The sequence below is a fragment of the Centropristis striata genome, chromosome 14 (genome assembly GCF_030273125.1).
Source record: "Centropristis striata isolate RG_2023a ecotype Rhode Island chromosome 14, C.striata_1.0, whole genome shotgun sequence".
In the NCBI taxonomy this organism is placed as follows: Eukaryota; Metazoa; Chordata; class Actinopteri; order Perciformes; family Serranidae; genus Centropristis; species Centropristis striata.
Genome location: NC_081530.1, coordinates 26,003,947 through 26,027,547, shown reverse-complemented (window position 1 = coordinate 26,027,547; position 23,601 = coordinate 26,003,947). Strand labels below are relative to the sequence as shown.

General features: G+C 39.2%; 2 protein-coding genes across 4 annotated transcripts in view; one reads left to right on the top strand and one right to left on the bottom strand.

Annotated features, from left to right (window-relative positions):
* dtnbp1b (dystrobrevin binding protein 1b) overlaps nt 1-15,585 on the top strand; it is a 40,050-nt gene extending 24,465 nt beyond the window's left edge. Inside the window, exons 2-4 of one of the 2 annotated variants that reach the window (XM_059349109.1) lie at nt 7,410-7,577; nt 12,473-12,607; nt 14,098-15,585. In XM_059349109.1, the coding sequence (XP_059205092.1) occupies nt 7,410-7,577; nt 12,473-12,607; nt 14,098-14,429 (635 nt within the window). In that variant the 3' untranslated portion in view covers nt 14,430-15,585. Of the gene's footprint in view, nt 1-7,409; nt 7,578-12,463; nt 12,608-14,097 lie in introns of both variants that reach the window. The other variant, XM_059349108.1, reaches the window with a different exon arrangement.
* Nucleotides 15,586-18,237: 2,652 nt separating this feature from the next.
* jarid2b (jumonji and AT-rich interaction domain containing 2b) overlaps nt 18,238-23,601 on the bottom strand; it is a 120,732-nt gene continuing 115,368 nt past the window's right edge. For both annotated transcript variants that reach the window (XM_059349106.1, XM_059349107.1), the window contains 4 exons: nt 22,815-22,945; nt 21,633-21,819; nt 20,999-21,106; nt 18,238-20,777 (listed from right to left, as the gene is read on the bottom strand). In XM_059349106.1, the coding sequence (XP_059205089.1) occupies nt 20,550-20,777; nt 20,999-21,106; nt 21,633-21,819; nt 22,815-22,945 (654 nt within the window). In that variant the 3' untranslated portion in view covers nt 18,238-20,549. The remainder of the gene's footprint in view (nt 20,778-20,998; nt 21,107-21,632; nt 21,820-22,814; nt 22,946-23,601) is intronic.

Below are 23,601 nucleotides of genomic sequence, written 5' to 3'. Positions count from 1 at the left end.
GAGTCTTTTCCATTTCACAGCTCACTACCGCAGCACACTGTGGGGTTTTGTTTCTTTGACCTTTTCCCAGTGCATTTTTAGTTCATCAAGTTATCTGTAGTGTGTTTTGTTGAAATGCTTGAAAATTTCTGCTGTTTATTTTGAATAACTGATGCTCCAAGCTAGCTAAGTTGCGCTAGAGTTAGCTGATAACATTGTGGCTGTTGACTGTGCTGATTGCAAAAAAAATATATGGCGACATCCAAAAACCAAGCTGGCAACAACCAAAATGCCACCTTAAAGCTTCTAAGCCAGACCCAACAAACCAATGGTTGAGGTCATGGAAACTACATCATTGATTTTAAGAGTCAATGATTGTGACCTGTAAATTGATCTCAGCGATCCATCTTGATGGATGTCCCATTTCCTAAATTGTATCTTGAGGAATGAGGAAGCTTCCCGAGGGAGTTATAATCGAGGATACACTACGTCTAAAAGCACCACTAGAAACTGTGGGAGCAGTACAGGGAATAGTTCAAGTGAGACAGGACCATAGGACACAATGAACAAGGTTTAAGAAAGGTGGAATAATTGTTGAGATATAAGTGGGAAAAAAAGATTTATAACAATTTTGTTCATTGTCAATTAATATATTGATTTTCTCCATTAATCAATTCGTTTTTTGGTCTATAAAATGTCATAAAATGTTGAAACATGTTCCCAAAGCCCAACCACTGATCTATGTTTTGGGCAAAAAACTTCCTGGAAAGGCGTTATAAAAGACAGTTTAAAGAGTAAATAAATTTACATATAAATACCGGAAGTGAAGTAGTTACGAGGGTGACAGGACTACCGAAAGTAACAATAGGTACGTGATGCACAAAAGGTAAGGCACTCAAGTTCCGTGATGTTAAAATCACATTGTTAACTTTTGTTTGAAACAAACCCCGTTGTGCTGGGTGAAGGACAGGGGAAGGGCAGTCTAAAACGTAAATATGGGTCGTACTTTGCTGCCCTTACAAACAATGCCCTTTCAATGGCCTTACAGACCGCCACCGTCAACAATGCTGCCTCCACTTTTGCTTTAATAAGCACATCATTAAAACCTCCTCCACCGTCGATGTTGCTGTGAGCTGAGCTGCCCTCTACTGGATTAACTGCGTTACATCTATGCCAACGTAAAGGATGCTTTGGGAACGTTGTTAGTGACAGTTACATAACCTAAAATGGTAACTGTTGGTGGTTTTCTTACGTAAAGGGAGCGTAAGTGAGGCTTAAGACGCGAAGAGAGGAGGCAAGGAAAGGAATCAAGGATTTATAAACTGGGAAAAGAGAAAGGCTTTGTGCCCACATACACAAACAGCCTCAGAGGACCATTGCAAGTCTAATACTGTCTGCACAAACAGAAACACAAAAGCTGGCTCTAGTCCTGCTCCTGTGGCAGGCTTTAAAGGCAAACTGGCCGGTGACACTTTCATCCAACCGTCCATCCAATCGCTTGTCCACCGAGGCTTCAAACGTAACCTTCTCTCCACTGGCGCCGGCTCCGGCAGCACCTGATATGTGAAGTACACTACAAAGTGTAAGTGAATGTGGGGACCAGCTCTGAATTGGCTGTTGATGACTCCCAAAGAAATATATTTCCATTTGAAAAGGAGGCTGTTAGTGTTACTTGTTATTTACGGTCATTTAAGTCTGTCAGCGATTTAACTCAATATTCTTTATACGTAAGTAAGAAATCTTACTAAACAAAATTCTGAAAGCGCTCTAATTAAGATTAGTGCTGCAAAAATTTGAGTCTTGAATGTCCTTGATGATATAAAAGTTTCTGTTGCAAGCAACCCTAAAAGAGCATTTCCTGTGTAAAAGAGATGTGGTGACCAAGCTTGCATGATGAACACTTAAACCTTAAGACTTGCATTTTTGCTCTCTGATCCAAGCTGTGAGAAAATTACTCCATTTAGTCAAATCCAAAGCTCGACTTGAATCCTAAAGATTTGAATTGCCCTTGATGGCGCGTTTCCTCTCTCCTTTTCATCTGTGATCTTTATCTACTTCTCTTGCCACACAATAGCTGCAAATAAAGTGATTGAGGCTCTTTGCGTTTCTATATATGGACACACATTCACAGTTCTGCTTCAGACACAAACTCAAGCACTTGTAAACACAAGGGAAATTTAAAAAAAAAACAGACAGTGGTTAAATATAGCAGGTAAATGTTTTCTACGTGTTCATTAAAATAGGTATATAAAACAGGTTCTTGATCACCCACGCACACACACATGCACACTTACACACATACGCCTACCCTGACATACCACCCGTTTTCCTGTGGCTTCTGCTTCCTGCATTTGCAGAGCACATACCAGACATTTCTCTACCGCCGAAAACAGACATGAGTGTAATTACATCAAAAGTCTCATTTCACATCGATCTGTCTGCTCAAATAGCCATATGAACAGGCAGAACAAGATTATTTAATGTCATTTATGTTCTTTTTTGTTTCCCCTGGGGTTTTGGGTCACGCAGTGGAGAAGTGAGAACAGCTCTGTGAGTACACGGTGTGTGCTGTCGCCTGCTGAGCTTCCAAGCAAAAGAAACAGCCTGTGAGGGGACAGTATATCACTTCTTTTTTTTTTTCTTTTTTTTTGGCCTGAATCATGATTGCGGGAACAGACGCACCAAGTAACACGAGTACAACCTCAGGTAGTACACCAGAATTTTCCCTTTATGTGTTTCTTGTGAAAGTTTTCCAGTTATTTTGAAAATTATTATTTTGAAAACATTATTACAGGAAACTCATTGCTGCTGTTGAGACTTTGTGACCTTTACGCTATGATTTTGTCTTTTCTCTACCTCTTTCTACTACCTCATTTGTTCAGTTTTAGATTGTAGCAGCTATTCCACACGAGTGCCAAAACATTTGTCTTTGTAATTGAATGAAATGATGTAATTTCATCATCTGCTGTAACATAATGCAATTGCTTTATCTCCTATGAATCATCCCCAGATGTGTATGTCTGCACGTTCGCTCATTCACCATTGTACATGAATCATGTAACAAAGTGTGTAGTAGCATCGGTGTTGGTGTTGTGCCATTACAACTCCACTCCAACATGTGCACATGAATCTGAAGTTATGTCTGTGCAGCTGTATGTGCAGCACAGCCCGCGAGGAGAGAATTGCTCTGACTTAATGACTTGTGCTCCTACACTAAAGTCATCAGTGCAAACTTAATCCTGCGGGCTAAATATGAGCGAGAGCTAAAAATAGCCAGCGTAGCTCCACTAACATGCGTAGCAGGATATGGTTGTCTGGTAGATGATGATGAAGAAAAGACCAAGAGAAGGAAGTGGGAGGACGGAGAGATTTGTAATAAAAGAGGTAGCAAGGAGAGAAATGTATACGACAGCTGGGTTTATGTTCTAAAGAAGCCTGGGCAGATTTTTAAGAAAAAGCTCATCATTAAACGTAGCAAGTGACATTTATCTGAGTATTTGAGGGAGATACTGACATTAACCATCACTAGTATCTATTCTTAATGTCTTGCTGAGGTTAAGAGGCTTTTTGGTTTTATAATAATTTGGCATTCTGGATTCTTTTTGCCCTTTCTTTTATATTTGAATAAATTGTGAAGAATGCGACTTTCTTAGCAACACTGATTGTGGAATTGATGGACAAAAGAAGAGCAGGTTTAGACGGGCAGACAGTCAGATGGGAGCACACACTCATCAGGTACATAGATGGTCTAAATAAATAGACGTCTCAAGCTAATAATGGATTGAAAATTTGATTAGAGACTGAGAGATACAAAGACAGGATCTAGCTCCATCATTAATGCTGTCTGTCCGCGAACCCTAATTATAACTAAACGCACTGCCTGCTCTCTCCTTCGCTCCCTCTCTCCTCTGTTACTAACCCCACACAATGCTTGACAATCTGAACAAAGCTTCCCTGAGGCCCATAATCTAATTGAGCAGTCTCTACAAGACATACACACACACACACACACACACACACACACACACACACCAGCCAACAGAGAGGATAGGACAGAGTCCGGAGGGAAAGATGAGGGAGGGATGGAGAAGAAGACGACTCGTCAGATAAAGAAGATAAATTAGACACTGAGTGAGGAATGACATAGAGACCAGGAGCTTTTCTTTTCCGATTCTCAGAGGGATGCTGGTGTGGTGTTCATCACGAGGGAGCTCTGGGGGGACCTCATTGTTGCCCTTTTTGTATTTGTGTGTGTCCATCTGCTGCGAGCCTCCTTCAGGGCCCAGCATGTTTTATCAGGTCTGTGTGAGGGTGCCCACTCTGATCCTGCAGTACAGTTAACACTCCTCAAGCACTGTATTGATTTTGGGGGGGCTGGTGTACACAGAGGAAAGTCAGAGAGTAGTGCAGAGCTGTGTAAGACAGACAGACAGCTCAATATGACCTGGGATGTAAATGCAAATAGTCCTGAGGAGGTAATGCCGAAAATTGTACCAGACAACTAATCAACCACTGACCTCTGTGTGTCTGTTCTCTGTCTGTCTGTTCAGTGATACATGTGTACCATTGCTGGTTTTAATAACATGTCACTGGTTTTGTTGTACTGTGGGTTGCTGTCTTCATCATGTTTTCACCATTGTTTTTATTCACAATACAGTTTATTTGTGGCTTTAAATACTGCAGCCAGATTCATGAATGATAGAAAAGGTTCAATGGCTTTAAGAAGGCCTAGTTGTTGTATTTACATACAGTATGTCAGAGTAGAAGTGTGTGGTGCTGTCTATCTTTCCTCTGCCTGGATTTTGTCTTTTTCTTTGTCATTTTGCTTTGTTCAGAACTTTTCTGGCCGTCCCCAGCGAATGCCTGCAGGGTTTGAGAACTGGACTCTTTAAAAATGTAACAACTGGAGGACAGATTGTATCATGAAAGAGGAAGCTACAAAAATGGTGTGCCAAATAAATGCAAATCTAGCAAGCAGGGGCCAACTTTGAATGTTGTGTTTACAAACCGCAACAAAAATACTAAGTCATTCAACCTACGACCGAGCAGGCGCCCTCTCCTGGACAAATGCCCCCTTTTCTGGGGGTCAATCCTACAGGTTAGAGAATCGACCTAGTAACCAAAGGGTTGCTAGTTTGAATCCTAGGACTAACAGGTCACAAACTAAAGTGCCCTTGATCAAGACACCTAACCACCCACTGCATCCGGCTTATATACTTGTGCAAGACACTGTGGTGCAGACCTGTGCAGATGGTGCACAAGATATGATTAAGCACAGAGATGTTTAAGCTGAATGTGTTTTTCATTGCAGTATTCTCTGAAACACCAGGGGGCGTACAAACAAAATATTCTTTCAATAAGCAAGAAGTTGTGGAGGAGAAGTATAGAGAGTAGTAAAGGAAAGTATAGGCTGTCTAACAACGATAGTAAAGATCAATGCACTGCCAAACATTGCATCTGTTCACTGTTATTATTAATGTTTATTGTGAATTGCTTAGTGCTAAGTCGAAGTTAATGTCCACCTCTCTATGTTTAATGAACTGGGACAGCCATCATCATCATCATCATCATCATCATAGCTTTGACAAAGCGATCACTCATGGTTTCCCACACCCTCCTGCAAACTGCCTCTTCTTTTCACATTATGGTGAAAACGCGCTGCAGGCTCCTAGTCACAAACATTCAGAGGTACACAGCTAAGCATCGTGACATCATTTTTCAAGCACACACTATATTGAGCATAAACCTAAACAGAAGTCAATTCAAATTGGCAAGGCATCTTTTAAAACTCATAATTCCCTAAATTGCTTTTTGTTCCTATTGACCCAGTATCAAAAACATGGGACATATGAGACATTTTCTGTGTAGTGGCCCAGCTCCTGCCACAGTTGTTAGTGTCAGTGGGGTCTTATATAATGCTGCCATCTATCAGAGGGAGACAAGTGAACTAAAGAGACAGCCTGTCTGAGACTCCAGGCTGCAGCAATACAAACACACACACACACATGCACACATGTACACCGCAGTGCTTCGTTATCATGCTTTCTATCACCCTGTCTCTTGAATATGTTCTTCCCCCTCCCGCCCTGTCCGTACAGACCTCTCAGACTGCATTCACACCAAATATCAGGCTTTTTAGGGCGAAAATGTCTTTGGTATAGGAGGGACTTACACGGAATGTCAGAAAAACATGACCTGCAGTAAAAACTTTCAAACAGAATCAACAAGAAACATAATCTGACATCACGCTGCGGTCGTCAATCATGTAACCAGAGAGTTGGCCAGAGAGTACAGTAAACATAGCTGCCTCTATTACTGCCATGGGACAGGGGCCAAAAAACAACTGTGTAATAAAGTTTTAAAAACTATGAGGATAAAAAATGAAACACCCCAGCAGCCCAGATTTTCTCGTTGGAACAATTCTTGGTTTGGTAGCGTATTTCCTGTGGCAAGCTCCAGCACGAGGCACAGCCTTCCAATGCGGTTGGAAATGTTAAAAATAAAAATGCTCCGACGGAAAACAAAAATTGTGAAATATAGGTCTATTTTGTGCTACACTGGGAGTTAAAGTTCACAAGATGGCATCATGCAAATGGGCCATTTAAGTGGAATCACCACATTGCCTGATTTAGTGTGAATGCAGCCTGAAACTGCCACGACCAATCAAAATACAGTTAATATCTGTAGGGGGGATCCCTGTTCAGCATGTTAAATTGTCTCTTGTTTTTTACAAGAGAAAATACAAGGCCATTTAACTATGCATCGTATATAACCATAGACTGTATAACAAACCCTTTCACCCTTTCCCCCTAATGTATATCAAGCTCGTTGACTACTTGATGACTGAATGACCTTTTCATCTTAAAGTTCATGAAAGTACACCGCAAACTTAGCAGTTAATTGTTTTCCTAGGCAGCAGTGATACATTTTCATCCCTTTAATGCCACAGCATGGCAGGGGACACTGGCAGCAGGAGACGAGTCGTGGCTTACTGAAGTGCGTGCAGCAGAGGAAGGTGCATGCATGAGACTTCAGTGAGTGTGGTCCCTCCTGTGCAACCCACAGGAGGCAGAGTATTGAGTCCCAGTAGTGGGGTGAAATGCAGGATATGTGATTGCTGTGGAGCTCTACATCATTCTGCCTCAGGAAAGATTGAGTTCTCTCATAGTACTCATTAATTTCAGATGAAAGAGTTTTGTAAGCGTATTTAGTTTTGAATGTATTTAAAAAAAGAGGCAATGTTTTCTTCTTCCTGTATGTAAACAAACTAAATTGAGACATGACTATGAATCTTAACGATATGTTAAGGATTGCTCCTTCTCTGTGTTTTTTTCTGTCATTAAGTGCTTTCTTTTTCCATGTTTCTGCCTCATGACCTGTACCTAACCCTATTTTCAAACTTTAAAAACTTTCCTCTTTCTGTGTCCTAGTGGAGCTAGACGCGGAGCACGCACAGAGAGTCCCTGGGGCCGAACAGGGAGGGGCCCCAGCCCCGCAGGTCAAGCTGAAAGAGAGGCAGAAGTTCTTTGAGGAGGCCTTCCAGCAAGACATGGAGCAGTACCTGTCCACTGGCTACCTGCAGATCGCTGAGAGGAGAGGTGAGGAGGAGGAAGAGGAGGAGCGGTGAGGTCAGGAGTTCTTCAAATCCCTTAGTCATGCTCTTTGATTATATTTAAACAGCTCGACATCCAACATTTCTGTTTGGTCTGAGGCCTGCTAAGGGAAATAGGAAAAAGATGAGGGTCAGGTTGTGGTGTCTGTTACTTATTCGAGGGTGAATGCAAATCCATCCAGCATTCAAATGAATTAATTCCACTGTCCTGATATCATCAGCTGAAACCTTCACACTTCAACTGCATATCACAAGATTGAGGCATAATAGCTTTCTGCAGCGAGCCTCCACACACTGAGTGCCTGTCCCTAAACACACAAGTAGAGCCATTACTCTGAAAAATGCCACCACGCCATATAAGTGTAGTCTTCCACTGGGATTGTAATAGAATCCTGCTGCAGTTTACCTCATGTATTACTGCCAAAAGCCTGTGCTAAAATACCCAAAGGATGTGCTGAAATGAGGGACTGCATGAGATATGCAGACTGCACTGAAAGATGTATTGGACTCTGCTGGCCCAGAGTTTTCAGTGTGATTTTCCTTTTTCTTTTGCTCATCTATCCTGCTCCCTTAATCCTCTGGAAATGGCTTATTAGAGAGGATTGTGGAGCAGTAAGGAAGGAGGAGAGATGGAGCGAAAGGAAAGAGACTTAAGGAGTGAGAGAGGCTTATGTTTTCGCTGTCAATCAAAATGGCTTTTTCTTTTTTTTATCAGTGTTTTTTCTTAATCTCTATGACAAAAACAATCACCGCAGCCAGGTTTGAGGTGCGGAGAGTGAAATGTTCACAGCTCATTAGCTCATAGTTAGAATCTCATGTCGCCTACAGTCATTCATGGTAAAATGACAGAAGAGATGTTTACATTTAGGCTTCACACTTCAAATGATGTGATTCACAGAAAAGCATGTGGGCTCTTTAACAAAAATCCTCAACAGACCAATTCAAATCAACCAGTCATGATTGCTATAAGAATATTTGTAATTAGTTACAGAGGATGTGCAGATCACAATGTAGGTGAAATACATCTGAAATTAACAGTGTGAGAGCTTCATAACACACAACACATTGCAGGCCCTCTTACACCAAAAAACTGTCTTTGCTAGTTTCAGACTATACAGTTGGTCAGAAAATGATGTTTGCTCAGGTCCATTGAGGCATCAGAACGTGATTTTGCCATAGACCAACAAAAACCCAGTCTAAAGTCAATGGTGCAGTGCTGTTAAAAGCCTGTAATTTTCAGATTGTAACATGTGCCAATGTAAGGGGGTTTACAATTCCCATAGACTCTGCTTGTTACACAGACAGGGGTGTGAAGCAGGGCTCCTCCTTCTCCCCAGTTAAACAGTATTTGCACAATTATCAGTGCATTTGCTCATATGCAATCACATAGAGTTGTTGAAGTGACAGAGGACTGGGAGTCGGCAGAGACTAAGGGTCCACTTGCTTCTCCAATTTCCGGATTCCGCCATTGAAATAGCAATGCACAAGGTGCAGGTGGGAAGGGATATGACACTATCATAGGTTTAAAACCGCCAAAACACACCTATGATCCATTAAGAGGCAGAATACAACCCCTTTGCCCTCTGTGCCTTTCTTGCAACCAGATTATGCACCGTTTGACGAGCAAAAGTAGAGATGGACGCTCCCTTAATGCACTCAGACCATGCACTATAGATCGTTTAAGTAGGGCCAATAATCTCTCACACAGCTACAAATCCCTGCAGCCGGGCATAACCACTGAGGAGCAAATATAATGCTGGAGACATTTAGGAAGAGGAGAGAGAGATACAGGGAATGAACTGAAAGAAAAAGAGAGAAAGGGCTGTGGATGTCATGAGCCACTGCGCCATCAAAAGCCAGTCTCAAGAGTCTTATACACACTCTCTCTGTCACACACACACACACACACACACACACATGCACACACACACACACACACACACACACACACACAAATACTCTCAGCAATCTGACTGCAGGCACAAACAGCCCTTCCCAGCAGGAGAACCTTTTAGGCAAGGTCACAGTAGGGCTAAAAGAAGAACATGTTAGAGGCAGTCACATGGAAATGATGTTCTCAACACAGTGCTTTCTGGACCAAGTCTTTCACTAGATAGCTGTAGTGTATGTGTTTGTTTATTTTTAGGCGTGTGCTGGAGAGAAGGCTCTATTTGGGTCTGGTAAACTAAACCCTCCATACTATGTTTAAGGAGGGTGAATAGCTGCTATGTGGTGGTAATTGCATAGCTGACAGGCGAGATATGGAAATGCATGTGAGAAGAGGCTGCATACTGTGAAGTCATTAGCGAGCATTAGTCCCTTGTTCTACTAAGACGTGTCACTGAAAACACCACTGCTGTGTCTCCAGAAGAAAAAGAGAGAAGAAGAAAAATGCTATATTACTGGATGTGTGTGCTGGAGTGATTCTGTTTGTGTGTAAGTTTAAATACACAAAATCTCTTTTTGTGTGTGTTTATGGGCAATAAATCCATCTGGGTTTGTATGTTACATTATATACATGGCATCAACTTATGTGTGTGTGAGATTATGGACTTTCAGATGAATTGCCAAAGTTGAGTGATCTGAAAACTTGACACTCACTGGATGTGTGTGTGTGTGTGTGTGTGTGTGTGTGTGTGTGTCTGTCTGTCTGTCTGTCTGTCTGTCTGTCTGTGTGTGATCTTGTGTTGCTGTTTAAAGAACAGGGGGGAGACTTTTGTCCAGTCTCTATGGGAAATAACATTCCCCTTCTTTCTCTCTTTCTTCACTCTTTCTTCTCCCTGTGCCGCCCCCCTCTGCTCTCCTCATTTCCTTGAGGTACGGTAGCCAATGGCATCTTCTCTCACTGCTGTGCGCCGACCAATCACCTCCCTTCTTCCTGTTGTGCTCGCAACTCTGCCGCCCGTCCCCTTTCATCCCCACAGTGCACTGGCTGTTTGTGACGCATGCAGCACATCATGATAGTGAACAGGGGGCTTTGTACCCCTGCAAGGTGGTGAATCCAGGACTTTATTAGCCCATTAGCTTGGGATGAAGAGGACTTACTGTTGTTACAGTCACTGTTGTGTACTGCTGGTTTAGTAGCGTGTAAACCACAAGCTGGTTTGATAGTTTTAATGCTGGTTCATAATTATATAAAACATTAACAAAGAAATCAGAAAAAAGCTAACCACTCTTATTTCCCCTAGCTTTCCTATATATTGTCCCACTGCATGTCATAACAATCATGATAACACTGTTGAATTAACAACAATAATCTTATGTTGAATATAAAGTTGATTTAAGATCAGTTTGAATGGCTTTCATTTGTTCTGTACTGTTGTGTTAATGTTATTTATTATTCCTTTAATGTGCTGGTGCTGGGTTCATTGTATTTTGTGGCCACGCTGATCTTTCATTCCACTGTACATGAATTTGGTGAATTTGGTGTTTTACCCAGCCCTCAAATTTAGATCTGGTTAACATGAGGATAAATGACTTCCTAACTTGATCGTAATACTTTTAACCAGTAAAAAGTGGATGTTTTAATTTGAATTCTCCTGCAGGAAGCTTTTTAGCTGCTGAATCCGTCCACTTACAGTAAAGGTTAATGTTTTTAAAGTCTGCCTCAAATCAATACTCACAAGCTGATATGTGGATCAGAAGAGATATTATTGGCACTTATTATTTTCACATATTCCTCCATACTGGCAATGAAAGTATCCCTTCCTAAAACAATGTCAATGTTAGTGATGGGGGTCAAAGTCCACAGTCATCGTTCTGTGCAAAAATCTATTATAAAGTACAGCAAAAGTTAAAGTGAAGCAGTCTAAGGGCGTTTTCACACTTTGTAGGCTGCAATGCTGCAGAGCACATCAACTGCAGCGCCTTGCATAGCAGTAGTGGAAGCTAGTCGGAGAGTTGCACAGGACCTTCTCCCCATGTTCTGTACTTTTGAGTAAGCTGAGTGAGAAATCTCACTCAGTTGGTAACAATGCCTTTTGGTTTGCTTGGATTTTTCTCTGTGTGATATGAGATCACACCAAGGGGGAAACACTCCAAGTTTACAAACTCATTAAATGATTATGATCCGAGCAAAAGAACTGTTGATTGATAGATAAACTTTATTATCCCACATGGGGGAATGCAGTTGCGGTTAAAAGTGGTGACATACAACGTACAGGACTTATAAAACAGTAATAAGAACACCTCAAAAACAGTAGCCCAAGACAAAAAACATCTCTATACATATGCAAATACCATATAGGTGTAAAAATCTCTAAGATGGTCAAATTGAGTAGAAAGCCACAGTCCAGTATGTACCAGTCTTGTGTTAGTAGCAGAAGTCTAGAGAAACTCTATGAGGATTTTTTTGCCGTAACACTGGAAGTTACTCATATTAGCTTTAGTTGAACTAAAGAATGCATTCTGGTGTAAAATTAGGAATGAAGATTTTTTTCCACACATCTCTGAAATTGGGATTGCATCAGAAAGGGATCTTCTCATTGCCAGTATGAATAAGAGGAAAACTAAAACAACCAATTACTCTTTCAATGCACATATGGGCATGTGAGCATTAGGAGTATGTAGAAAAAACGTGAACCTATTTTAACAATGTTGTAGATGCTGCTTGTCGCCTTCATGTATAGCATATAGTGATGCCTCACAATCCATTGTGGTTACGCTTTAGATCACAAGGTAAACAAAATGTTTTATGTACACAAGCTTACTCATTTCAAATGCCATCCAGCCTGAATGTGCCCATTTGCTTCTGCTTGGTACATTTTGGACAGAAAAAAGTTAAAGTAGCTGTCTTCCTGGACTCAGCCCCTTGCTGCTGCCCTCCTCAATCCTGTTTGAGGCTGATATCTCGCTGTCTCATGTCGTGTCCAGAGCCAATAGGAAGCATGTCGTCCATGGAGGTGAACGTGGACATGTTGGAGCAGATGGATCTGATGGACATGTCTGACCACGAAGCCCTGGATGTGTTTCTGCACTCTGGGGGAGAGGACAACAGCGCTGCTTCGCCTGTCGCAGGTAGTTCGGAACATACCTAAACTAACTTCACATAAACTATGATTACTCCTATGAACTTAATTACTGAGGTGAAATAACTTTTTATAACTAAACCATATCAAAGAACATGATGAAGCAGAAATATGTGACTCAGAAGATTGACAGGAACAGTGTTTAGGCACGATGCACCATCAACACCATCTGTCCACATCTGCTCGGGAAAATTCTTGTCACAGTAAACAACCTACAGCATCTAACTGACAGCCCAGTCTGCATCTAAAAATAATTTAATGCAAGTAAATCTCTGCTGCATTTTATATGTCTGTAGGCGACTCAGCTTACCACATACTTCTCTATCTTATTTATTTTGATCAAATTTATTTTTATGCATTATTTTTACATTGTTTGGTAGAAGGTATATATTTTCTATATTATTGTGTTTTCTTTTTTTTTTTTTTGGGGGGGGGGGGGGGGGGGGGTATATATGCTATATTTTGTATCAACAGACTATAATAGGGCCATTTGTAGCATTTTCAAGCCTTTTAAAAAAAATACCTTTTTTGGCCTTTTTTCATTAAATTTTTCTACATTCCCATAATATGGTGTTTTCTTCATATTTTGGACATACTATACTATTACCATGATCAGCGTATTATTCTAAATAGTTTTTTATGCATTTTTGGACAAAGTACATTTTGACAATTTTTTTTACTCTTTTTTTTAATTCTTTTTTTTCGACATACTCTTATGTCATACTTTTTTTTCAATTATTGGACCTAATTTAATATGCTGTTTTATATATATATATATATATATATATATATATATATATAAAAATGTGTACATATTATACTATTACCATGATCAACATACTATTCTAAAGCGTTTTTATGCATTTTTGGACAAAGTACATTATGACCATTTTGGGACTTTTTTCAATATATTATACTATGACATTTTTTTTCAATATTTGGACATCCTTTAATATGGTAGGGTTTTTTTTGTAATTTTTTGATAAATAATGCTATACATAATATGTATCAACAGACTATAAATGGGGCTATTTTTTATCATTTTGGGGCCTGTATTTATTTTGATCAAATGTATTTTTATGCATTATTTTTTCGTTGTTTAGTTAAAGGAATATATATATATATATATATATATATATATATATATATATATATATATATATATTTTTTTTTTTATTATTATTATTATTTATTTTTTTTTTATTTTTTTACATTATTTAGTTAATTGTATATATTTTCTATATTATCGTTTTTTTATTTTTTATTTTTTTTAAATTAGTTTTCATGTTCAATTATAAATAAAGGTCAAGAAAATCCATGGTTAAGTTTTTTTTAAAGTTCAATAAATGCATGATGTTTCCAAAGTCAATGATTAGGTGTGTGAAATAATCATGATCTCAATGTTAACCAAAATTATTGTTATTTTGCTGTACTCAAACAGCCCTATTTAAATGACTCTTGAAACAACTTTTCTCCAAGGTCCAGATGTTGAGGCCTTCACCACAGAGATCAGTCTCCAGGTTCCCACCCAGGCCGAACTTCGCCACAAGCTGTCTTCCCTTTCGTCCACCTGCACTGACTCAGCCAGCCAGGACACAGAGGCCGGGGAGGAGGACGAGGACGAGGACGAGGAGGAGACTGAGCAGGGAGGTGGTGGAGGCGGATCAGGGGCAGGAGGAAGGAGGAGAATCGACCCCGTGGTGGTGACCCTGGATGAAGAGGAGGTGCACCCCGACACGGCGTTAGTGGACGGAGTGGACCGGGAGGACCAGACCAGCAAAGACAGTGAGGCGAGCAGGCCGAAGGTTTGAGGATACATGGACTGGATTTAAACACAAACACACAGCTGCAAAATCAAACTGATATATAACAACATTGGCTTTCTTTCCAAATTTTCATACTGAAGAAAAGCGTGAAAGAAACTAGACTGAGGTTGCACTAACTGCCACAGGACCTTGCCTTAAAAGACCACTGATGTGAGTTTTCAATTCTAATTGAATCCTGTAAAATAGGTTTGAGTTCCCTTTAGCATAATAGCACTGAATGGCTTAACATGCACATGAATAGTTTGACAGAGAATGCTAATATTATGTTTCTGTTCGTGCATGTTGAGACCAGGAGAGGCTTGTTAGTGATGAGTGATGGGGACAAAAAGAAGTATACACTAAAATCATCCATGTGTCCCTTCTGCCGTTCTTTCCTGTCATGCTCCATGCTTACATATTTAATAAACTAAAGCTGTAGAGCATTATATATGTGACAGAGACTGGTGAAACTTTTGCAAAATATAAGGATATGATGGTTTGTTGTACCAAAAACTTGCCAAACATAAAAAGCTATCACCAGCTCTGTCTAGTTGATCATCAAAACCAACTGCAGGCCACATGTGTGAAACATGTTTTTAATCACTGAAAGTAAGAACTACATTGTCACCAAAATGATCGTTAAAAAAAAAAAAAAAAAAATTAGCAGTATCCAGACATGCAGGTGGTTTTATTTGCCCAAGTTTGACCCCAATGCAACGAGTTTTTAATGCTAAAAGCGTTGTAAAATTAATTTTGAAAACTAAATCCAGCAACTTGTATTGTTGTGCTGAATAATTCATGACCTCTTTATTGACAGTTTTCACAGGAACAATTTGTCCAAACCTAATTCATGCTAAGAAAGCCTAGCATAACTAGATATTATTATAATTATCGGGTGGAAATCTGCCTGGCTAAAACAAACAAGATGACATTTGTCTGTAAATAGAGCCTTAAATATAACAAATGCTAAATAATTAGCACAGAGCACTTGACAAATGATCTGCAGGGGGCACATGGATGATTTTTAAAAATTACTTTATGAATAAGCTGAACCCGCAAAGCTTGTTGTGTTTCTCTAACTTATTTATGAGCTACATCCTGCAATATTTTAAATGTAAAGTACCCATTAGAAAATACTTTTTGTGCCATTGGCTTTGATGAACATGGTATAAAAACTAGCAGTCACCTGGCAGTTGGTTATATACCACACAGCACTGTATAGCTGACAGACCACAGATGGAGTTCAGGTACCTATATATATATATATATATATATATATATATATATATATATATATATATAAATGATTTAATACACACACACACCTACACACACACGCAGGAGAGTTACCCATTGCCATTCCTTGACCAATAATATTTGGGCGAACTTCTCCCTTTTGAACGAGGACCAAATCCCTGTTTGGACTGTGTGCTATGCACTGGACAACACCCAGAAGGTTAAACTGTATCCGGATCTTTTTTTGTACAGAAATATTGACATTTGTGCGATGTGATAGCATTACTCCTTCCTCTCTTTCCCCCTGCCTACAGTTTCTGACTTGTTGGTAATAAATGTTTCTCCCCCATCATTGTTTAATTTTCATCAGAGCTTTTTGGGAACGAGTTAGGAAATGGATAGGTTTATTTTATCTAATAAACCTATCCTATTTATTTTTTATTTAAGTATGTATTCATTATTACAGGTAAATGTTTTTAACTGAAAACTGAGTAAAAGCAATAGTAGTGTTATGCTGAGAGTAAATGCCGTTTGAAGGCTGAGTGGATGTGTTGGTTGGTTGTGAATAGTAAATTGCTGGTATCGATGCATGACAGCCATTTCAGTGCACTTTAATTAAGGTTATGATGACTTGTAGGGCCCTCCAACAGTTTTGCACGTACAATGTGTGGCGTGTGAATAGAGTGATAAGCTCTGTGGTAAATGAACATAATAGCACTTCTAGTATGTGCCACACCTGCTGCTGCTCGCTGTGGAACATGATAATGTCACAGTGCAGCCCGTCTGCCCCGTTTGCCTTCGGATACTGTTTCTCTCTGTAGTGTTTTGACATTTGTTTTGCAAAAGGGTCGATTCACCCAATTATATCAAAACATTTTCCCACTTCTGGTGTTATCCATCTATCGTTGAAAAATTAAAAGTAACTGTAATGTCTTTCCAAAAATGTCACTCTTAGTCTAAACAATTCACAGGCCTCACTGTCAGCAGTTTTAATTGGAGCAATGTTCCATAAAGACTGCTGACAGTGAGTGTTGTGTCTAAATTCAGACCCTAACTAAACCCCTCCAAAACACAGTTTACCGTGAGAGAGGACTGGGAAGATCACCACTTCATTTCTGATAAATCTATTGTCTAAGCAGTTGTTGACTCATTTTCTGCATAGTATATGTATAGTGACATATAGTATGAACTTTTCTTCAATTTTCTTGACTTCCTATAACATGGTGTTTCCTTTATATTTTTGGACATACTATAATATTACCATGATCACCATACTATTCTAAAGCGTTTTTATGCATTTTTGGACTTTATCTGAGATACTATGTAGTATGCCTTTTTTTTTCTTTTCACAAAGGAATTTTTTTTTTTTTGTAACATTTTTCAACATACTATAATATGATTTTTTTATTTATTTTGGACATCCCATAATAGTGTTTTTCTGTAATTTTAGGATAAATCACACTACAACATGTATCAACAGCCTACAATAGGATAGCATTTTGGGGCCTTTTAAAAATGTAACAATTTGACCTTTTTTGACATTTTTCAACATACTATAGTATGGCGATTTTTCAAAATCCCATAATATGGTGTTTTCTTTATATTTTTGGACATACTATACTTTTACCATGATCAGTATATTATTCTAAAACAATTTTATGCATTTTTTGGCGATACTATGTAGTATGCCTTTTTTTTCTCCGCCATCCTATTTCATCCATTTCGTGCAGTCATAAAAAATTGCCTTTTTTTGACGTTTTTCAATATATTATAGTATGACACTCAATTTTTTGGACATCCTATAATATGGTGTTTTTCATTTTCGGATAAATTACATTACATGTATCAACAGACTATAATAGGAACATTTTAATACTTTCGGGGCATTTGAAAATTTTATGAACTTTTGAATTTTTTCGACATCCCATAGTATGGTGTTTTCTATGTTTTTTAACATACTATACTATTACCATGATCAGCTAATTATTCTATTGCTTACATATAGTATGTCGATTTTTGCGTTATTATGCATTTTTGGACAAACTGTAGTATGTCGATTTTTGTCAAAAATAGTCGAATAGTCTGTTGATACAACTTTGAGCATAATATGGCCAGAAATTACAGAAAAACTTGACCCAAAAAAAAGTTATCGTCAAAGTATGTAGATTTTTGTCAAGAATTGTGAAATTTTAAAATGCCTAAAAATGCTTAAAATTAGTCAATTATAGTCTGTTAATACATGTGGTAGCATAGTTTGTTCAAAAATAATGATAAAACACCATATTATGGGATGTCTAAAAATGATCCTTTCAAAAAAAGTCATACTATTAGTAAGGCTTTTTTTTCTCAGCATCCCATAACATGGTGTTTTCGTGTCATGTTTGGATGAGTAATGCTTTAAAATGTACCAACAGACTATAGTAAAGCCATTTTAAGTACAGTATGCCATAAAAATGTCAGTCATTGTGGCCCTTTAATATTACTAGACTCCATCAGATGCTCAAACTTGATCTAATCTAAATTATGGAGCTGTTAAAACCATTTGCACACAAAAAGACACAAGCAGGTTGGAAAGAAATGACAGTGAATTGTCGGTAAGTTTTTATTAAACCTTAAGTACAAACTGCAAAAGTAAAAAACTGTCAATATAACCAACATGAGACACTCTTTCCGAGTGGAGGGAAAGGCCGAGATGCGGCACTAATAAATTAAGTCACCAGAGACCCCACTGTGAGCAAGTAGTTTATACTGTAGAAAATGGAAGAAACAAACAAACAAAAAGAGACTGAAAAAACAAACAAATCCCATCAAAATAAAATATATCGTAAGGCCATAAAAACTTGACAACCACTTTTTTTTATGTTGAAAACACCCAACTTGGTATTTCATTAAATAGTCCTAAAACAGTTCAGTCTTCTGCGAGGGACGACAACCAACAAACTGGATTATAGGATTTTCCTTGACAGTTACCACTGGCAAGCTCAGTGCAACATGAGTAGCTACTACATTTTTGTTGAATTTTCAGTAATGAAAATGTAAAAACCCATTTTTTTTGTGAACATATCTTTTTTTCCCTTTTCTTTAAAAAAGTAAAGCTAAACAAACAAAACTAGGTTGGGGGGCAGTCGTTGGCTACTCAATATCTTCTTTCTTAGTGATATAAGCAGCACTTAAAATTTTTATACACGTTTACCAGAGCAACCCTGTAAGCTTTAAACTCACACGGATGAAGAAAGGGAAATGTAAGGCTTTTTCTTCATCAACTTCTCTCCTCTGGAACTTTTTCTCTATTCCTTCCTTCCATCCTTTCTTTCTTCCTTAACCCCAGAAAAAGGCTCAAGTATTTAAAGAAATTTACAGGATTATGTACAAAAAAAGTTGATGTTTTGTTTGTGTTGGACTTTTTCCTCTCTCTAAAAATCACTCATAATATATCTGGAAAAGGGAAAAAAAATACAAAAAAGCGAAAAAAACAAAGGACTTAAAAAAAAAAAAAGACAACCAAAACTTGGATTTGATATTTCACATTTTACACTCTTTGACTAGTGGCTCTACTTGAGATAACACATCAGATCAACAAAAGTAAAAAAAACAAAAAAACAACACAAAATAATAATAATAATATAATATAATAATTAATGTTTACTGGTACAGATGAAACAAGAGGACTGGAAGAATGGAATGTTAACACGATTGCACATCTAGAACCAGAAAAGCCTGAAAGCCTTTCTGTCCTGTGGGGTGGGGGCGCGTGAGCTAGCTGTTAGCCGTTAGCCGATAGCTGACGCTAACCCCCAGATTTTTTAATTTTGTGTTGTTATACAGTAATTATAACCAACAGCACCAATAAAATGGATCTCCTCGCCAAGTATCAGGCACAGTTTTCACTTGCTAGCGAAGGAGGGATCCCTCCAAACTACCAGGAAGTGAGGTGAGCGGTGACCTTTCACAGGTCAAGCAGCTGTAGCTCTGCCCCCTCTCACATCCACCATTGAACAGAAACATCCACAATGACAAAAAAAATAAAATACACAGAAGACTTCTTGCAAAAAAACTAGCAAAAAACAAAGCTAAAATTCAAAATAGGACTTGAAAAAACATAGCCAACCAACAATAAACCAACATCGTCTGTCTTTCAAGTTTTTACCTCGCGTCACCAACCCCCCTTTAAAAAAAAAACAAAAAAAAAAACAATGCAGGAGCTGCATCATGATAGAATAAAATCATTTAAGAAAGGACTCCTCTTCCTCAAACCAAGGACAGAGAGAAACTTTGGGTAACTACTTGATGTCATTTTCATTTCACAAAACTGGAGAGGAAAAAAAAAAAGGCCGCCTTTTCATTTGTCCCATGTTCACAGTTGAGTGACGCATGATGAGAAGGGATGGGGTTCAGTCTCAGGGGCGAAAGAGTGATGCAAGAAGAAGGTAACAAATGTAACCCATTTCAGTTAAGGGAGCATGGAGGTAAAGGGTACAACAGGGCCCATCAAGTCTTCTTGTGAACGTTACACTTAATGCTTGTAATGTTGTAAAGGACGACTTAAGGAGGGACGGGCCTTTCTAAAATCATCCAGAATAAAAACAAATTCTTCTTTCACACTAGTGCAAAAAAGACATCTTGCTTTTCTTTTTTTCCTTTTCTTTTTTTTTTCTTTTTTATAAAACAAGCCTGTCATACTAAGGGGGGAGGTGAATATTTTTGGAGGGGGGGGACTGAGGTCAGGTGAGGGGATTTTCAAAGCTCAAAAACAATCGATCTTAAATATCGGGTGGTGAAGGAGGGATTGATAGTGATCCTGCTTAATGTAAAACAAAACAGGGGAGTTTGGTGAGGGTCGGACCACGATGTGGTGCACAGCGCACCGTGTGGTAAGTCGTGGCCTCCCCCTCAGGACACAGCAGCGGCCTTGGGTATGTGGCTGGAGGACAGGCGTGCCAGGGACACCTCCACGGTGGCGCGCTTTCGGGGGCCTCTCTTGGCTGGCGATGCTTTGGCGGGGCTTAAGCCATGACAGGGGTCCCCCCCTACTGCACTGACGACAACTCCGCCACCACCACCTCCGTTCTTTAACATGGCCCGGCCACACACCTGGTTTACCAAACTGTTGATTTGCTCCTGATAGGACACACACACAAAAAAATACTTTTAGTCTTTTTATTCATCATGTTCTTTGACACCATTTGTTGATCTATAACCTTTTCACACATAGCAGGAATTACAGCATCAGCCCTGTCATGGTGAACAATCTACTTCCTGGAGCAGTGTAAACCTGGCTGATGTCTCCCCCTTCTGGCCAGAGAGAGAACTGCAGCACAGCAGAGAAACTGGCAGCTCACCTCATCATATCGGTACATCATCTTAAGGCCTCTGCAGGACTTGTGCTTCTCCACATAACGCAGGGCACACTCCAGACAGAAGACCACGTTGTCAGTCTCCTGAACCACCTGCACAGACAGAGACAGAAACAGAAACATTACTGTAGAAACCAGACAACTCAGAGGTCTCTTATTACTGAGATAGTGAGAAAACTCATGACTTTTTATGGCCTGATATTTCAAGTCTTCCCAGTGTGCAAATCAATAGAAATGTTTTTATTTACAGCAGGTACTAGTCAGTAAGCACAGTGTCAAAGCTGTATGTTTTTGCAGGGAATATGGAAAAATAATGACGAACTGAAAACAAAATACATCCAGTCTTGCATTATTGATGATTCCATGAATTGATAACTTTCATAAAAAAACTTATCAGCCAAAGCTTGCCAAAAGAGCACTAGAGAAAATACTAATGTACTTCTGTACATACTATTTATCAGCCTGGACTGTTTTGGAATGAGTTGCCAAGTCTTGACGATATTGGCTGTAAAGATGTCTGTTTTCTCTCAAATATAAAACTAGATGGCAAATAAAGTATGTAGTTCTGATTTTGGGGTGAACCGTCCCTTTAAACTCAGTGCGCTCAGTGTGCTCTCACCATAGACAGGTAGCAGAGATGCTGACAGATCTGGCAGCGTCTCTCTGAGGACTCCAGTGCCAGCCATTTCCCGCGGGGCTTCTTGCGTGCCTCACTGGGCCCCAGGCTGCCGTCATGGGTGCCGTAGCGGGCGGAGGAGAGCAAACCTGCCTTGTAAAGTTCCTGCCGTTGGCGCATCTCTATGTTCCTATTGGACAAGAGGGATGCTTGTTAGTTAGAGCCAGAAAACCTTTATGTGAAAGCTGCATTTATAATGTATGGTGGTGCATTAAGTTGAATGTCTTTTATTGCTCTGGAAAAATATGAGAAGTGGGACATTCTCTCATCTTATTATTAGGGTCAGGGCAGTCGTGACAGTTTCTATAGTAGTTTTCACTTGCAGAAATGTGTGTATGTACAGTAGTGTTCAATATAATAGCAGTCCAATGTGACTAACCAGATTAATCCAGGTTTTTAGTATATTTATTATTGCTTCATGGCAAACAAGGTACCAGTAGGTGCAGTAGATTCTCAGAAAACCAACAAGACCCAGCATTAGTGATATGCAGCTCTTAAGGGAGTGCAATTGGGCAATTAGTTGAAAGGGGTGTGTTCAAAAATATAGCAGTGTGGCATTCAATCATTGAGGTCATCAATTTTGTAAAAAAACAGGTATGAATCAGGTGGCCTCTATTTAAGGATGAAGCCAGCACTTTTTGAACATGCATTTCTCTTTGAGGAAAATGGGTCGTTGAAGACACTGTTCAGAAGAACAGCGTACTTTGATCTAAAAGTTGATTGGAGAGGGGAAAACTTAGAAAGAGGTGCAAACAATTATAGGCTGTTCAGCTAAAATGATCTCCAATGCTTTAAAATGGAGAGCAAAGGATTGCTAAATCCTAGGGAAAAAAAAGTTTTACAAAATAGTTTTGCGTTTGTAAAGTCAACAGCAGACACTGCTATATTTTTGAACACACCCCTTTCAACTAATTGCCCAATTGCACAGCCTTAAGAGCGTGCAAATCACTAATGCTGGGTCTTGTTGGTTTGCTGAGAATCTACTGCACCTACTGGTACCTTGTTTGCCATGTAGCAATAAAAAATATACTAAAAAACTGGATTAATCTGGTTAGTCACATTGGACTGCTATTATTTTGAACACTACTGTATATGCATATATTTAGGGCCGCTGCTGCGTCTTACCTGAGGTCTTTGAGTAGGGCTGAGATGGTGGTGAGGAGGAGGCCGTTGTCCCTCTTGGATTCTGCTGTGGCGATCTGGTACAGTAGCTTCTCCATCGAAAAGGGTTTGGCTATACGACGACATTTCAGGTCCTGCATTGAAGATCAGAACAGTTTGCAAATTATGATCATCATTAAATCACAAACAGACTTTTGTGCTTTTTATTGCGTCATTTATTGTGTCTCAAAATCAAAAATAAATTTATTCAAAACAGTTTAATTTCCTTTTTTCAAAGGTATAGACTAAATATTTGAACCAGGTAGAGAGTAAAGATGAGAAGAGTAAAGATGACCGGGTTAAATATTTGTAGTGTAATCAAAACATAATATCTGCACACTCAGATCAGTATTTTCTTCTCATTCTTGAGTAAAAAAATGTTCTCCACATGGAAGTTAATGTTCAAACACTGCACCACAATACAGTACATTGTATGAATGTCATATTACCCTTGAGAGTAATCTTTGCTGGGGCTATATTGCCGATGCTATACGTACTTCCATCAGCATAATGCCCATAATGACAGTAAGGAACATTTTCTCCTCCTCTATTGCTGCTATAATGAGGTCCAATGGTCCAAAGGCTTGCTCATGATCACAAAAAAATCTAAATACACCCGCCGGGAAACTTACAGCTGCAATTACTCCTTAAAGTTCAACACACTGGCTGATTAGAGAATGAAGCTCTATGTTCTAAGTTCATTTATCCATTTCAGTTTCAATCTGCTCCACATTAATCAGAGCTTTAACTG